This window comes from Perissodus microlepis, chromosome 14 (genome assembly GCF_051167445.1).
Source record: "Perissodus microlepis isolate ML-2025 ecotype Zambia chromosome 14, ASM5116744v1, whole genome shotgun sequence".
Classification (NCBI taxonomy): domain Eukaryota; kingdom Metazoa; phylum Chordata; class Actinopteri; order Cichliformes; family Cichlidae; genus Perissodus; species Perissodus microlepis.
This window is the reverse complement of record NC_140474.1, coordinates 32938111-32956273: the sequence shown is the minus strand read 5'-3', so window position 1 is coordinate 32956273 and position 18163 is coordinate 32938111. Positions and strand designations below refer to the sequence as shown.

Sequence of the window (18163 nt, the reverse complement as noted above, 5' to 3'; positions counted from 1 at the left end):
AAGATGATGCACATATAGAGATACTGGCTTTAAAGAGTGTAGTATTCAAAGTTTACCATATCATTCTATCTAACTGCTTTACTCACGCGGTGCCCAGGTGAACGTGGGTCTCCTGGTGCTGAGCATGCTGGGTTTCTGCCTGCCTTTCTACCTGCTGTACCACAGCCGCCAGCTCCAGCGCCTCCGAGACGAACGTGACAAAGATCCCAAGATCTATGTTAAGATGAACAACGGCAGCACGCCCGAGGCCTGCGTGTAGACGGGCATGAAGACGATTTTTACAAAGTAGATGAGCTACACTAAAGATCGAGGGGACTGAGGTCACGTTACTGTGGGACATGTGACGAACGAATTCACTCTCAGACCGCCGCACCTCCTCATCACAAATCTTACATTCCGCATGCTCACACAGATGCACACACTTCCACCATCATACTGACACCCATATGTGACTGAACACCACTGTGACATCGCCTTCACCCTCTCTGTGAAGAACCCCTAACACACACACACACACACACACACACACACACACATTCTTTCCACATGGAGAGCTTTCAGTTCCTTGACTTCGCCCGTGAACTGAGGAGAAAACTGACTAAAGGGAGAGAAAAGAAGCAGCTGCTTCAACCTCCCCAAAGGTTCCTCCTCTCTCACTTTTTTCTTCATGTCTGCCATTTTGTATTTCATGCTGGTTTAGCTTCTCCTAGTCCTACTTAAGAGACCACAGGAGAAGAAGATGCCAAAACAAATGTTAGTGGCAGTGTTCAAAGGTTTTAGACATTTGCTTTATGATTGCCCAGGATGGTCTGGTTTTTGTTTCGGTGAGAAGAAGCACACATACTCAGACCCACTCAGCACGCTGGGCCACGGCATCTCCGTGCTCTCTTGTGCACAAGGGCATTAACTCAATAAGAACTCACAGACAGCAGCACTGGTAGCAGTTTAGATGGAAACCTGGACAGGTTTGAGCTCAGCGCACGATACATAGCCTCAGTGTGTGCGTGACTGGGTTAGACACACACTGCATGATGCCAGCGATGGTGCTGGTCCTTTATTACTGTTGCCATTATTTTCTTTTGTTTTGTTTCTTTGTCCATATGTTTGAAATATGTAACCTTTTTTTGTATTTACTTGCAATATGATCTTGGATGTGTTAGGTGTTTATTTCTTTTGCATGATCTCAAGCTATTAAGGTGGAAATGATTTTAGACATATTGTGTTTTCAAAGGTTGGTGTGGTTGCCAGGTGAATTTTAGGATCTTGATTGGTTGTAGCAATAAGTCTTCAGCGAGGTATAACATGCTGAAATCCAGACAGACAGGACATTCAGTGGACTGCATTTCCAAATCACAAAAAGGTGCTAGTTTAATCACAGAAATGTGTCCGTTGCATTTGCTTTAAGGCACTGTTAAGGTCATCAGATTAGCAATTTAAGGCATGTTCCAAAGAATCAGTCAGATTATGTTTTGCTTGGTATCACTTCTGCTTGGTCACACAAACGCTGGGATTCTTGAATTCACCTCTTACAGACAAAGGGAGATTTAGCTTGATGGTAGCAGAGTGAAACAGACACAATCTTCCAGCTTCTGAGAAAAGACACCAGCGTTCTGAGACTAAGAACAGACAATAAAGCAGTCTTTGTCTTTCAAGCAGAAGCCCAGAACAGAAGCATGGCGTGTGTAGACGATGGAGCAGGGAGATAATAATTCAGTCTGCTGTCCTCAAATGTCATACAGAGAAGCTCCTCTGACACGCCCCGCCCCCAACTTGCAGTACGGTGACAGAGGCACATCCAAAGACAGCCTCATGACCCTCAGAGTTCCTCACTGTGATAGGGGTAGTGGATCTGGGTAGCATTTAGCCCCGCTCTTCCTCCCATCTAGCCATCATCCATTCATCTATCCTTTCATCTGTGCTACTTACTCAAGCACACCTTAAAATGTTTACTGACAGAACTGAGAGACAAAGCTCTGCAGCCATCATATGCTCCCAGCGAATGACTTCATTAAGACAAGAACGGCACACGATGCACTTTAGAGCCTCTAAAACGGACCTGCCTGCCCATGTATCTATCACACAGTGCATGGCTGCTTATGGATGGTGCATGATGCAAAGAATGTAGACTCTGAACTTAAAATCTAGATTTGTAATTTACAATTCAGTTATTTTTGTATAATGCCCTTGCTTCACACGTTCCTTTTATTGCCTTTTTGTGCTTGGACAGTGGGGCAGAGACTCGTCTTTCAGTTCTGCAACCTTCACAGGACGAACCAGTCGCAACAATCTCATCCTTGATGAACTAATTAAGGTTTAAAGAATCAGTAGAAGACTGTATGCGTTAAAGTTGGTGCAGAAATGATTTTAGTTGGATGATAGGGAAAAAGTGTGCATTTGTAATTAAAGGTGTTTGCATCTCTTTATCTAACTGAATGGTGGCCTTTTTGGTCATATATTACAATCCTGACTGACTGTATTTCCATAAATGCAGATCTTATTTCATACATCCACATGTCTTGTTGTTTGGAGCAGTTAGCTAGCACAAAAGGTATTGGATATATCAGACCTGAACAGATCTAAATATTTATCATTCTGCCATCTTTATTTGTATTTTGTAAATTCAGATCCACACAAAGACAACCTCTCAATAACAGTTTTGTGCTTGTGGGATACAACACAATGGATTTTTTTTTTAAATGGAAATGTAAAGAATGTAAAGTCAGTGCTCATATCTTCACTTACAAATGTACAGTTTTATTTGTGGTACAGTTGTCCTTCATATGATTAAAGCCCTATCTGGACTCCATAGAGAGTGCCTCTGGTAGCATGCTGGTGTTTCCTGTAACTTAAAGAAGTGTCCTCTGAGTACAAGCTTGTGCAGGAATAACATCACATGTAAATGTCATGTGAAGACAGACACTTTGTGGACGAGTGAGTTTATTTTTTTCACAAACTGTAAACCAATCAGCACTTTTCCTTCATCGGTGTACCTGAAACACCTCACCCCATCCTCCCGGCATCCTCACCTTCATAGCTTAACCCGAACCTCTGATAATTGGAATTGGTTTATTGATCGATGTATTGATGACTTATTTGTTTTTTTTCTCATGATGAATTCCCAGACAACATTTCTGTGTGTTGTGTTTTATGTCACTCTGTACTGATAGAAAATCTAAATTGGAGCTGAAACTCTGACATTTTTTTTATCTACCTACCATGCTTAATTTTAGTTTTTCTGTCTTTTATTACGCTTCTTTGCCTCTGATGTTTACAAGAATGTCTTTGTATTGTCTTACAGTGTATGTTGGTTTTTCTTTTGTCTTGTACCACAGTATAGCCATTGTCTTGGACTTTCCAACAGATGCTGTTTCAACTAAAAAAAAAAAAAAAAAAAATCAATATATGAAGCAAAATAAACAATAATTTGTACTGCTGTGTCTCTTATTTCCAGTGGCAGAGATGTGCAGATAGAGCTGGTAGAGGTACTACAATATGGAAGCTTGTGGTATCTGCAGTTAAATAGCATAGCAGGACAGAAACCACCCGATTTCGAAGTAAAGCAACAGAGAGTCCAGTCTGAAAGCAAACCTGTTGAGCAGCAACAGTGAAAACAGTTCATTCACAACAGGTTCAACCTGAGTTAACTGTTCCTCTCTGTACTGGTTAGACCACACTGGGCGTTGACACACACTCCACCCACTAAGAAGACAAGGAAATGTACATTATTATCGGATACTTGGTGAGCTAGGATCACAGATGTAAATGAAATAAACATACAGGCAATCATGAGACTCACTAGAAAATGTTTCAATTATGCACCATCTATTTGCTATTAACACATGCGGACACATCTGTTAAGTTCACAGAAATCAGTGTGCCATGCATAGACAGTAAAAGATGAGCTTTAAAGTGTGTGAAAACGTCCGTTTTGTGGTTTCTGCTTCCCACCAGAGCTATTAAACTGATACCTACCCCATTATTTTACAAATTATTATTTGACTGGTTTTGATACTGGAACAGAAGCATTGACAGTAGCAGAATAGTTACAACAACAGACATTCAACCTATAAGCGTGCACCGCTGCAAAGTGCGTAAGAAAGTAAACGTGTTAGATGTTGACAGTTTTGTCACATTCACTAATCTAATCTCTGTTTATATAATGCTCAGTGACCTTGTGGTTCCTTGGAGAGCTCTGTGTTCAGTATAGTGTGGAGCATCCACTGGAAATTGAAAGGTGTCTCAATGGAAATTTTCATTTCTGTTCTTTGCCTTCAGGAGTTGAGCATTTTTAACATTAAACTGAAACACTTATTAAAAATGAACCAGTCATACAGACATGAATAAGCTGCTGTTTTGCTATGATGTTATATTATACTGCAGTCTCTGTTTTTGTTGTGTTTGATTTTTGTGTTTTAATGTGTGTTTAATTCGTGTTTTAAAGGCCCCAACTAGGGTCATTGCAGATTAGCTCAGGCTATAAACGATGCGGTGTGTTGGCTGTGAGAATAAACTAAATTAATGACACTGTGAGAAGATATTTAAAGGAAAGTGATAACAAGAAAAGGCAACTTAAACGTTCACTTAAAGACTGGTCGAAGGTTTCACGACTGCACGTGAACGTCACACGGAGGCACCTGAGCTAAAGGTGTGTGCCGCCTCCTTCCTTCCCGCCGCGCCCCTTCGCTCACACACAGGAAGGAAAGCCGGAGTTTCCCGGAGTGAACCCCAGCGGCAGGCAGTGAATGAAGTGCTCCTGTCACAGTTAGAGAAGAAGTTTTCTATCTCGTATGCAGCATTTTGTACGGACACGACCGACATGCTGATTAAAGAGTTGTGAGTATCTGAACTTTGTCGCCTTCCACCCGACAAAGGAGCGAGCCGGGACGCGTTTGTGTCGAAATATGGACCATTACAGCAAGATGAATGTATTTGTTTGCTCTTTGAAGTCAGCTGAGCTTTTAGCAGTTTAAAGTGTTATTGAGTCGTTAGCAGGATTACAGAGATAACGGACCACTCAGGAAATAATTTAGTCACAGGGTGTAAAGTTTCAAACGGCAGAACTCCGGACACCGTCAAACTTTAGGTTAGGCTAGGCGCTGTCAGCAGAGGTAAATCCACTGCTGACATCACATTTCAGATTAGTAGGAAGGAGTGCCGCGAGAAAACTCGAAAATTTTAACTTTCTTTGACTTAAAGAGTTTATTACAGTATGTAATATAAACCGAAGTGTAACATTTCAACGAGATGTTGTAAATGTAAAATATAGTAATTCATACTTGCTTAGCCTCGAACTTGTCAGGAAAACCATAAGAATTGGGGAGGAGTTTGAGAACGTTTAACAAGATCTGGAGCTCATAATGCCAGTTTATCACATGTGCCTCAAATGGGAAGAATCAGCTGCGGGGTGCTTTTACCGCTATAGTGTCATGTGCCAATCATGGCTGGCTGACACCTCTGACTTGGCTGTCATTTGACCACAGTGCAAAGTACAATAAGAGGCTCAGGCGTTAAAGAGGATTGCCCAGTGCTGCTGCTTCTTTCAGTTTATGGTCACAGAAACGTAACCTCATGTTCTGTCACCTTCATGCCTGCAAATACTCAGGCTAAAGCAGGTGGGGATTGTGTTATGACATAGGAGAGGAGGCTACGCACACAGAGCACATGCGCACACACGTAGAGTTTCCTCTAAAAGCGTCTGCATTGTTTGTTTGGGTTCTGCAGCGGTCTTGATTACAGCTTCATAATTTCCGCTTCCTCATTTCTAGGTTCCTGTGGTTGCAGAGAACTGACTGCCGTGTTACTTCCTAGTGATAATGATTCATTCCTATAAATCATGATGTTGTTGTGCAGGGTCTGAACAAGCTGGAGCTTCTGGAAGAGGGAGCATTGTATGTGATATTTGCTATCTTTATGGCTGCGCCTCCAGGTTCTGGGTACTCAGACTCTGCTTTCTTTAGTTCTCTGTTAAACTGCCACATCTAAACTGCCTGTCACTGTCACCCTTACACATCAGCTGTTGGACATTGAAAGAGTGTGTCTGCCCTTTCAAATTTTTTTATTGTCATTTATTCATTTTTTAAAATGTGGAAATTATATCAGTTCCGTAGCTCTCAGTTAAAGGAATGTGCCACAAGTATTCCAGTAAGTCGCTCCTGAAGGTGTAGAAATAGCCAACACCACCCAAAAAAAAAAAAAATCAAATTGGTGGACAAAGACTGTATAGAAAAGATGGGTGTAGCCAACATGATGACATCAGAGGTGTGGCACTTGAAGAATCTAACACTGATTCTATAGGAGAGTTCACCAACAGCAAACATTGTGGTAGAAGGTACCTTCTATGAATTTACTTATTAAAACCTCTATTTTAGGGCAAATTCAGCAAATGTAAATTCAAAAAATAATTAAATATTGTCCTGGTTGCCATTGAATTAAAGTAATTTAGATAATAATACAACAAAAACTAAAATACACCCAACAAGATAAATGCACATAATTTGTATTGATTATTAAAATGTTTAACTGACAGCCTGTTTGTGGATGCAACTTGGTAACCAAGTTTGCTATTGTTAACAAGTAGCACATCACTAAAGCCTCTAATACTGGCCACTTACTGACAGTGGCTGCAGGCAAAGCAAGAACAATTGGTATAGAAACCAAAAGGGGACGTCCCAATGGTAATTTCCATCTTTTATATCCAGTCTCTGGAATCTGTGCAAAATGCAGACACCAATATTCACTAATTAGTGCAGTACCAGACTATTAAAAATACTGAAGCAAACCAGAATAATAGTATTTATCAGATCATTATATGACAATGCTCCAAAAAGCATCAAAAACACGGTCAAGAGGTCCAGTCCGTTCTCAGAAGATATCCTGACCACAAACGCACTGAGGTGAGGCCTGGGTGCAGTGACCTGCCAGAGCTGCTGTTGTTGGCGGATCTGCCAAAGTGACACTAATTCCCATCTTAACCAAATTCAAATGGTAAAGTGTTATGAAGAGCAGTTGAGCATTGAGACTAAAGCTGCTTCTTCTAGCAGTTGGTAAATGCGCTGATTTCATCTCTGCAACTTTACATGGAAGTTTGTGGAATCAGCATTTATTAGAGGAACTTTTGGTCCTCTTCCTGCCTCAATATTCAGCTGTGGATGTTGCCACCTAGTCTGGAAGCAGTTTTTGATCAGTTCATCAATAAGCTGGCATCATGTGAATGGGCAGCTGGTGTTAGATGTAAAATGATTTGCAGATTTGGGCAGAGGTTTCTGACTGTGATGTGTTCTTTCTCTTACAGCCGAGTTGTTCTGCCTGTTTCAGTGGAGGAGGTAAGGACTTACTCATTTACTTTAATACCATCAGTGATGGACACTGTAACCATCGGCATCTTCCACTTGCTGGCTCCTGTATACCCTTGTCATTGATTCACACAGTTACTGCATTATTTCTTTCTTTTTGAAATGGCTATTTTAAGCAACATTTGACAGCTCTGTGAAACTGTTTTATGCCCTTCACCGATTCACTACTGTCTCTTTTCTCTAGTGATGGTTGTCATTGCTGTGACAGTACCTAGTCTTCATTTTTCCCAGATAAAGTACTTTTACAAATTTCCAGCCTGTTGATCAGCAAATTTTATTTATCAATGCATGGACTTTATTAAATGTAAGCGGTTTCACTAGCATATTGTGTTCTTGTAGTTGGTCTGTACTACATGCCAGGTCCAGGATTCATTAAGCTGTGTTTAATTTGCCTTAGCAGCGGATGGCCTCAAACCTTCAAGAGAGCAGCTTCTGTAACTTTAGACATCTGCCTTACAGATTTTCACGTTATGAAACCTTTATTTCCCTGGCTCATTCTACCTCTTAATCCTCATGTTCCATACAACAGTTTGCTTTGTTTTTCTTTTGCTTTACAGAGAGCAGAAGCCAGTATTTCACTAAGCAACATAATCACAGCTATGCAACCGGCTTGCTCTGTGATCCGATTCAGTGTGAAAGTTTGCAGGTTTAATCCTCAATTGCCTTGGTTGAGGTGTGACTGTGTGTGACTGTATGGGGAGGGGGCTGCTCCATTTTGTGTAGTTCATTTATTTGTGCAGTAAATGTGAGACAGCTGTAGTGTTTAGAAGTAATGTTGGGTGGGTTACAGGTTAGAAACTACAGTTGTGCAGTGGGAATACTAATTAATATTTCCTCTTTTTTGTTGTCTCTATGTTTAATATAAACATAAACGGTAATTAATTATATTGAGTTGAAATGCTGGCAGGTATAGTTTGACAATTTGTGATTGGTAATCGCTCTCTTTTTTTTTTTTTTTTTTTTAAGCTGAAAGACCAGTGGCGCGTCGTTTCACTCCACAGTGCAAGGTGTGATTGTAACATTCAGGGATATAAAACAAAAACCCAATCTCCTCCACTGTGTCTACTCTGAGTCTCAGGGAAGCAGATTTGCAAGTTGTGAGGGGTGTGAGTGAAGACTGTTGGTGTGGCAACACAACAGATCAGCTCTGCACTGATGTGCTGAACCTGCAGTAGGACTTGTGTTTGGTCTCATAGCCACAGACCCGTTCAGTTTGCTGATATTTTTTTGATGCAATCCTGAATCGCTTTGAGCAATAGCGACATACTTGTGATGAGGATGCTTAATGTGGTCCTAAAAAGAAAATGGAAACTCTGGAATATACTTTCAGAAAGACTGAAAAATACGTTTACAATCAGATTCTTATAAAACATGAAATTGCTTATTCAATTTTTTTTTCATTTGAATTTCTAATCCTATTACAAAACTTAAATGTCAAAGCACAGCATAGCAAATTCTGAAGGTGTGGCATGTTAAGGTGTTTCAACGAGCAACCATTTGAGTCATTCTAACAGTTGTCCTCTTAAATGAATGCCGAGTAAGACTTTAATCCAGTGATTCCTGCTCTCATTAAACCAGTAAACCATTCAGTCACATTCTGCACCTTGTTTTTGTTTGGAGATCGTATGATGCAAGCTGGCAGGTTCACTTTTTCCCCTGACTAATAGTTTGAGCTCTTTGCCCAAACCACATGGTTCCTGCCCCCTGACTGCTTCTGAAAGACTGTAAGACATCAGCGGCAATGACGAGGCACACTGGTTACACATGGCAAACCACATTCCTGACTTTCTATTCATGGCAGCAAAACTGAGCATCCACAGCAAGAAAAATGGGTCACCAACTTCTTTGGTTTAAGGAGTGGAGGGCAGGGCTAGATTGTACTTGTCCAGCTAAACTACAGGAGGCAGTAGATGTGGCAACACCTCTGCAACTTTAACCGAAATCCACAAAGAGTAAGAAGAGCCAATCATAAAAAAATAGCAGTCATTTGTTTGTCTGGTTCCTCTGGAACCAGGTTTTACAGCTCTGGGTGACGTGTGTGTGGCTGACACCACCAGTGAAGTGAGTCACACACTTTTGCCTGACTCAGGAAACGTTAGGGAGAGGGAAGATGCGGGGAAGAACAAGTCATGGAAATGCTTTCTCTGCTCTGCTTTACACTGCTGAAGTCTGTGTGTAGGGACATATTGGAAAATGGTTAACTCAGGCTCATTTTACATAAATGGTTAACTCAGGTCATGACAGGCTTTTTAAAGAGAGGTTTTTTTAACCTGCCTTTTAAATGCTCTCCTGTCTGTTTTTCTTTTGACGAATTGAACTAAAAATCACAAACCTTGCTTGAATTTACGTTTGGCTGATCTCCCATATAACATCGTTTCATTCACCACTGGAATGTTTGGGTCTCTCAGCAGAGAGACCCTTACACTGTATCCGGATCTCCTACAGTGTCTCAGCTTGATTTTCATCTTTGGAAAGTGAGTTACAGGGAAGCAGACAGTGTAGGTGGTGAGTGAAGATGTGTTTATATATCCAAAAGCTCCTGAATGTGCCAGCGCTGGCACACTAGCACAAACCACAGTTTATCCTGTCTGATGGATGTTCTCCCTCAGAACCTCAGGCAATGTTGGCATGGTGACGAGCATGCTCTCAGTATCACTCTTGACATGACGTGCTGTCTGCACACTTGGAAACTCTTGGTCAATAGAGACAGATTTTATCACAAATGATGATCTTTCACATAGTTCATTGTAGTTTCAATCCTCCTTTCTACTTTTGTCCTTCCAGTACCAAGTGGGTCAGCTCTACACAGTAGCAGAGGCCAGTAAGAATGAGACGGGTGGAGGGGACGGTGTGGAGGTGCTGAAGAACGAGCCCTATGAAAAAGATGGAGAGAAGGGACAGTACACCCACAAGATCTACCACCTGCAGACGTAAGCAGCGCAGCTCAGCTTCAAACACGCTGTACTATATTGAAAGCGGTTGAAATACTACACAAAAAGTTGTAAAAACACTGATTATTCTTACTATTTCCCCTAATTGCAAATGAAATCATTTTGCAGACAGCACTGGAAAAACTTTGCCCTGTGGAGACCCCAACTTTGACCTCACCTGCTTTTTGCTCAGCTTAACAGAGATGAGAATGATTCCCATCTCTTTTGCTCTGTAATAGAAATGTTTTTCCAGAAACCAGAGTGGGATGTAAAGAAAGCTTGATGATAATCTGTCTTATTATATTACAGTTTTATGTGGCTACATTAACATTTGCCTGTTTCTCTCTGCAGTAAAGTGTCAGGTTTCATCGCTAAAATTGCTCCAAAAGGTTCTCTGACTGTTCACGAGAAGGCCTGGAATGCATATCCATACTGTCGAACCAGTGAGTACACACACACACTCACTCACTCACTCACTGATGGTCATGCTTACAATGCCTCACCTCACATGTGTGAGGTGAGACACCAAAAACTTGTTTGTGTGAAATTACACAAAAAACTGAAGTTTAAAATCTGACTTATCTAAAATCTTTCCCTCTCTGCATTATCTTTCCAACTTGGTCCACTTTTCTTCTGCTGCAGTCCTCACAGTATGTATTATTTTCTTTTGATGGTTCGGATAAAAGTTCAATTTAAACTTCACAGGAACTGCATTGCCCTTAGTGTTAATTAACCTGATCGTGTCTCACTCATTCTTACAGAATGAATACATGAAAGACAATTTCATGATCAAGATCGAGACGTGGCACAAGCCTGATATGGGGGATCAGGAGAATGTAAGTGCACACAGTACTTGACCACTTAGTTTGACTTTATCTACCATATGTTTTCAAAATGACATTGGATCTTGATAAATGAGGTATTCAAGTTCAAAATATTGCGATGTACATTGTGAAATTCCTGGATTTAAAATCGCACCAGAAGTCAAAGTTAATAATTGAAATCGTAGGAGGACCCAATCTGTGTGACTGTAAGGACTTCTGAGCATGCTCCCGATGAGTCAGCAGATGGTGTCCAAGGACATCTGCACACAGATGTGGAGCAGGGCAGCGTATCTTAAGTTGAAAGTATACACTGCTCAAAGACTTGATCATCTCATTATAACACAAAGCTGGACTTTAGGGATATCGTCAGAAAGTTTAAACCGTTGTGAGTTTATTTCACCTGCTGTGGTGCAACGGAATGTGACAAGAAGGCACAACCTTTGGCGTGTTATGCATCTGTCCAACACCTCAAAATTTATCTTGATTGTGTCATACCTGCATATTGATTACTCATCAATCTTCATATTTATGGAAAAGACAGCTAAAGCACTGCTGCAGTTTTATATCTTTGAATTAAGGGCCAGCAGTTATGTTTGTCATTAACCATTATTATGTAGCTTTTCATTTTAAGTCTGACCTGTTCCCTGTATTTATCAGGCAACCAACCAAATACGAAGATATTATTATTGTTTTTCCTTGTCTGCAGGTGCATGGACTAGATCCAGACACATGGAAGAATGTTGAAGTTGTTTACATTGACATTGCTGACAAAAGACAAATAGATTCAAAGGTATGTGGGTTGAAAAAAACAGTCTTTAGGTATGATCCTTTTTTTTTTTTAAACCTGTGATGGTTGAGTTAGCACACCTGTTTTCTTAAACATTGAGTACATCAGTTTACTGTTTGTTACGCTTTATATGAGAGATGCTGAACTTGATTTGTGCTGAAGGTCACTTGTAAAAAATGGGGCAGCCATTTGTCTTACTCCTGCACTTGCAAGTACATTTTAATGTCTTCATTGAAGGAAAAAAAAGTCAGTAAATAAATCAAAGTAATATATCCTAGGAGTCATATTTTAGTCACTGAGTCTTGAACACACTCTTAGGTTTGTATATTGTTTATATGTCTTAAAGGTAAAGAATAAACATTTGTGCTTTTGTGCCATACACATAAAACTAGAACTCCCAGCATGGGACATTTAATGTTAGTTAATTTGTTAGTTTTTCATCAAATTTTAAGTAAGATTTGACAAAACTGGTATTTAAGATGATTTTGGGGGTGTTTTATCAATCTTTAACATTAGATATCAGATTATTTCATTAAAAAATACATTTTTAGTAATGTGGTATTATTTGCGCTAAAAGAAAGACTGTTTAAGAAAACCAAACAAAACAAAAAAAAAAAACAGCTCGCTGTGAAACATGAACAGGTGATTGTCTACATTTTAAAACTCTCCTAATGGTGGTCTCCAAAATGTAAGAAACGCATAAAGGAAAAAAATGTACAAATAAAACAGTCTAAATTACTCATCCACATCTGCCCCCGATCACCAAACGTGCTGCATCCACACTGCTCCGCGTCATCTGCAACTTCACCTACTCAGCTCTCCGGTCAGGGCTGAAACCTGTGTGGCTGCTGTGCTCTTTTCTCTTCATTCTTTTGGATGAATTCTCTACACTCTGGACTGTCGGCTTAGTTTAGCTACAGGTCCCCTGCTGCTAAGAACAGCCAACAACCAGCCCGGTTGTCCACATGTTCAGTTTCACTCACCACCCCGCCAGTCATTACTAATCTTTTTTCTAGCTACAGTCTAGGGCTGCCACAATTAGTCGACTAGTCACGATTACGTCGACTATCAAAGTCGTCGACGACTGATTTAATAGTCGACGCGTCGTTTGAAGCTTTGTAAGATCACAAAAGACGCAGGAATAAGTAGAATTTAAGAGTGTAATAACGGACTGAAACAGAAGATGGCAGCACACTGCATGTACAAGGATGCCAGCTGCCGTTAAACTCCGAAGAAGAAGAAGAAGCTCTGTCCCAGAATTCATAGCGCGGCCCAGCTCAGTTTCCAACAATGGCAGCAGCTAGTTAGTTTTAATATTATTCTTTCTGGGTCACAAAATAAACGTTTAACATATTTTCAAGCGAGAATGTAACTGTGTAAACCTCAAATATCTGCTCAGTTTATCAAGACACCACATATTTTCAGAAGCGCTCTGACGTTTTCGGAGACGTCTGTTACCCACTAGCTCGATAGCTAGCCGGGGGCAAGGCTCACTACAGCCCAGGAGAACACCGGACTCCGGCAAATCGTTTTCAAACCCACCCCCGTCTTTCGCTACTCAGGTTAAACATATATAAGTCACTTAGATAACTTAAAAATGTTATTGTTTGGCTTTTTTTTTTGTATTTTATTTGTTCCTGAGTAAATCGGTTTGGCTGAGATTAAAGTTATAGTTTTTACACAGCTAAATAAACGTCAAGCAGACAACTGATTATCAGAAGTGTGAGATGCTCGAGAATATACTCCGGTGTCCCGTTATATTTTAGATTGCAAGGAGTTTATTAAACTTCATCGAAACAATCTGCAAATTTCATTAAAATTTAATAAACTATCATCTTGTCTTTATTTTTAGTTAGCACAGACCTTAAACACTTAAAGCTGTAAGCTAATGATAGTTATATAAGAGCAGATGCATGCTGGTGCAATAAGCTGTATGCTGTACATCCAATGGATGCATGATGTGATTAGTCGACTAATCGCAAAAATAATCGGTGACTAGTCGACTATCAAAATAATCGTTTGTGGCAGCCCTACTACAGTCCTCTATATATTTATTTATCAATCAGCTCTAGCTAGCTCTGGCTCATGCAATATTAGCCTTCATGTCAGAATGTGTGTAAACAATAGTGTTGCTTAAAAAAACCCTGGTGTTTTGCAGTAACACATTCAATTCATTTCTTTGGGGTCAAAATGATGTCGGTGGTTCTAGAATAGAATAGAATAATCCTTTAATTTAATTTACAACATTTGGTTGTAACAGCAGCAAGAAACACAATAACAACAAAGAAAAAGATAAAAGGACTCGGTCAGGTTGGAGCTGCTGATACTAGCCGGAAGCTACAAGTGTTTTTTTGTTTTGTTTTGTTTTTTCTTGTCCTTTTGATCCCACATACTCCAAAATGCAGTATTTAACAAATGAGCTAATGTTTAAGGAAAGTCAGGAAATATGAGATGATGGGCGGTTTAATTTAAGAGTTACTGGATTTTATGATGGCAAGGGGTTGAAATGACCCCCTTGGTTCTAGTGTTAATATTATAAATGATGAATGTGGCCTGTTACAAGCTACATTGTATTGCTTGTATTCATTTTTAGGATTACAAAGAAGATGAGGATCCAGCCATGTTTAGGTCGGAGAAGACGGGCAGAGGGCCTCTGGGACCTGACTGGAAGGTACGCTCCCTCCTTCTCTTCACTGTGGTTCACTTCATTAAAGCTCTGAATTGACTGTGTTTACAGGTCTGGAGACTTTGTGTATTTATGTTGTGTATACCTCTGTGTGTTTTCAGAAGGAGCTGCCAAACAAAAGTGACTGTCCACACATGTGTGCCTACAAGCTAGTCACTGTTAACTTTAAGTGGTTTGGACTGCAGAACAAAGTAGAAAACTTCATTCAGAAGGTATGAAATAAAAAGTGCAGAATAAATATAACCTAATGCACATATTTCTGCACAAAAAACAATAAATTCTAGTGTGTCCTGACTGTCTTTCACACGTCCCCTCTGTTCAGCAAGAGAAGCGTTTGTTCACCAAATTCCACAGACAGGTGTTCTGCTGGTTAGACAAATGGATTGATCTGACGATGGATGACATACGACGTATGGAGGAGGAAACGCAGAAGGAGCTTGATGAGGTGACTGAGGACTGTATATTAGACCTGCTGGAGGGTGGAGCAGTATTTCTTTGTTGCCCTTCACATTTATTGAGATCTCTTATGTAGAAAAAAAAAAAGGCAGTTTTAATGTCTGAATTTTAGTTCATGAAAACAGAGCTCATTGGCTCACTGTGGTGTGTTACAGCAGCATGTTTGTGTTGTCTTTGTCAGTAAAATCAATGATCTGATGAAATTAACAGTTCAACTGCTCATGTTATCAATTCTTGGTGACTGGTAACAGTGAGTTGCAATATGCAGTGAAGTATCTAAAAGTTTGATCTCACTGCTCCAATGTGCTGCAATGGTGTATGTCACTGGAGGATCTGTTCGGGTGTTGAGCTGCTCCCTTTGTTTCTGCTTGAAAACACTTGTTATAAAAGCAGAAACGGCCCTAAACACTGTTCATGTGTTTGCCTGTAATAAGATCAAAGTACAGGGTGGACCATTTATATGGATACACTGTAATAACATGGGAATGGTTGGTGATATTAAAGTCCTGTTTGTGGCACATTAGTATATGTGAGGGGGCAAACTCCTCAAGATGGGTGGTGACCATGGTGGCCATTTAGAAGTCGGCCATCTTGGATACAACTTTTGTTTTTTCAATAGGAAGAGGGCCATGTGACACATCAAACTTATTGGTAATGTCACAAGAAAAACAATGGTGTGCTTGGTTTCAACGTAACTTTATTCTTTCATGAGTTACTTACAAGTGACCACTTATAAAATGTGTTCAATGTGCTGCCCATTGTGTTGGATTGTCAATGCAACCCTCTTCTCCCACTCTTCACACACTGATAGCAACACCGCAGGAGAAATGCCAGCACAGGCATCCAGTATCCGTAGTTTCAGGTGCTGCACATCTCGTATCTTCACACCATAGACAATTGCCTTCAGATGACCCCAGAGATACAAGTCTAAGGGGGTCAGATCGGGAGACCTTGGGGGCCATTCAACTGGCCCACGATGACCAATCCACTTTCCAGGAAACTGTTCATCTAGGAATGCTCGGACCTGGCACCCATGATGTGGTGGTGCACCAGCTTGCTGGAAAAACTCAGGGAACGTGCCAGCTTCAGTGCATAAAGAGGGAAACACATCATGTAGCAATTTCAAATATCCAGTGGCCTTGAGATTTCCATTGATGAAGAATGGACCCACTATCGTTGTACCCCATATACCACACCAAACCATCACTTTTGTTGTTCCAACAGTCTTGGAGGGATCCATCCAATGTGGGTTAGTGTCAGACCAATAGCGGTGGTTTTGTTTGTTAACTTCACCATTCACATAAACGTTTGCCTCATCGCTGAACAAAATCTTCTGCGTGAACTGAGGGTCCTGTTCCAATTTTTGTTTTGCCCATTCTGCAAATTCTGTGCGCCGATCTGGGTCATCCTCGTTGAGATGCTGCAGTAGCTGGAGTTTGTAAGGGTGCCATTTGTGAGTAGCTAATATCCACCGAAGGGATGTTCGACTCATGCCACTCTCCAGTGACATGCGGCGAGTGCTACGCTGTGGGCTCTTGCTGAATGAAGCTAGACAGCCACTGATGTTTCTTCATTAGTGACAGTTTTCTTGCGTCCATATTTTGGCAAATCCAACACTGAACCAGTTTCACGAAACTTAGCAAGCAGTTTGCTAACTGTAGCATGGGAGATGGGTGGTCTCGTAGGGTGTCTTGCATTGAAATCTGCTCCAATGACTCGGTTACTGCATTCACCAGATATCAATACAATTTCGATCCGCTCCTCACGTGTTAACCTCTTCGACATCTCAATGGCTGTGAACAAAGAGAAACTTGTAAATAACTCGTGAAAGAATAAAGTTACGTTGAAACCTTGTGACATTACCAATAAGTTTGATATGTCACATGGCCCTCCTATTGAAAAAAACAAAAGTTGTATCCAAGATGGCCGACTTCTCACCACCCATCTTGAGGAGTTTGCCCCCTCACATATACTAATGTGCCACAAACAGGACTTTAATATCACCAACCATTCCCATTTTATTACGGTGTATCCATATAAATGGCCCACCCTGTATTTTGGGTCAATGTGAAGAAGGATCTTTCTAAAACAAGAACTGGGAGCTGAGCAGTATTTCACATCACTTTCTTTAGTGCACTAATCCGGTTTTCTATCCTTCTAAATAACGTGTCTCCATGTCACAGATGAGGGTCAAAGATCCAGTTAAAGGCAGTACGGCTGCTGAAGACTAGCTCAGTGAGTATTTAACTGGTGCTCTGAAGAATTTTCAATCTGAACATAAATGTTCAATCGCTCTTCAGTTGTGTTTGTTCTCTTATCCTCTTCAGCTCATTTTGATACTGGAAGACTTGACTCCACTCCCTGACTGGTGCCGCTGAAACTGGACTGCTATAAACAAGAAAAGCATTTACGTCCCAATAAAAATCTTGTCTTAATAAGATCTCATTGTTGTGAAGCTGTTGTGTATATTTATGTACTATGCTGAAATACAAGTACAGCAGCTTTTAGTGCTTTTAAAGAAGTGGGTTGCAGGTTGAGGGAGAATTCTTATTTATGCTTTTGGTCATTAGATCTTAAACCACTGGGGGGACAGTGCAGGTTATCTCTGAAACAACATTCCACATTACTGTAATCTTGTGGTTTTTTTTGTTTGTTTTTTTTTCTTTTTCCCCTTCTCCTCGTCTCAGTGACTTATTGTTTACGTACCTGCAACTGCAAAATCTCCAGTGTTAATAAGATTTTATATTTTTCTTATCTATAAATTGTCTTGTTGTGTCTTAACTATAAGTGGGCATAAATGCTTTCAAAATCTCCAAATTTCTTGATTTCATAAAGGGCTCAGACTGGATAATCCTCCACCTTCCTCTGCCTCAAATGATTTCTTGTAATCAGATAGATATTGGTGGGGGGGGGTTTTGTATTTCATTGGGTTGATGATTTGTTGATATGTGTTGAAGATGTGTTGCTGATAATGTGCAAGAAGACCCTGAACTCTAAGCAGATTTCAAAATAATTGACACTACAGGCACATCTGTCTTGGTGATTGTTCAGATGTCTGTAAGTCTTCTATGTACTGAATGAAATGAAATAACCTGGATATAAATATGAGTTATAACATTGTTCATTGC

At 40.4% G+C, this 18163-nt stretch overlaps 2 protein-coding genes across 3 annotated transcripts in view; both read left to right on the top strand.

The window, feature by feature from the left end:
• The window catches only part of LOC146374259 (large neutral amino acids transporter small subunit 4-like), a 28188-nt gene extending 24759 nt beyond the window's left edge, over window positions 1–3429 (top strand). For both annotated transcript variants that reach the window (XM_084951384.1, XM_084951383.1), the window contains one exon: window positions 98–3429. In XM_084951384.1, the coding sequence (XP_084807510.1) occupies window positions 98–259 (162 nt within the window). In that variant the 3' untranslated portion in view covers window positions 260–3429. The remainder of the gene's footprint in view (window positions 1–97) is intronic.
• Window positions 3430–4665: 1236 nt separating this feature from the next.
• LOC146374258 (phosphatidylinositol transfer protein alpha isoform-like) lies at window positions 4666–18154 on the top strand. The gene is made up of 12 exons (XM_084950504.1): window positions 4666–4833; window positions 7292–7322; window positions 10137–10282; window positions 10634–10725; window positions 10925–10932; window positions 11044–11118; window positions 11813–11896; window positions 14487–14564; window positions 14681–14791; window positions 14902–15024; window positions 17219–17270; window positions 17363–18154. Exons 1-11 carry the CDS (start codon window positions 4817–4819, stop codon window positions 17264–17266), a joined length of 813 nt encoding a protein of 270 aa, XP_084806630.1. The 5' UTR covers window positions 4666–4816; the 3' UTR covers window positions 17267–17270; window positions 17363–18154.
• Window positions 18155–18163: the final 9 nt, after the last annotated feature.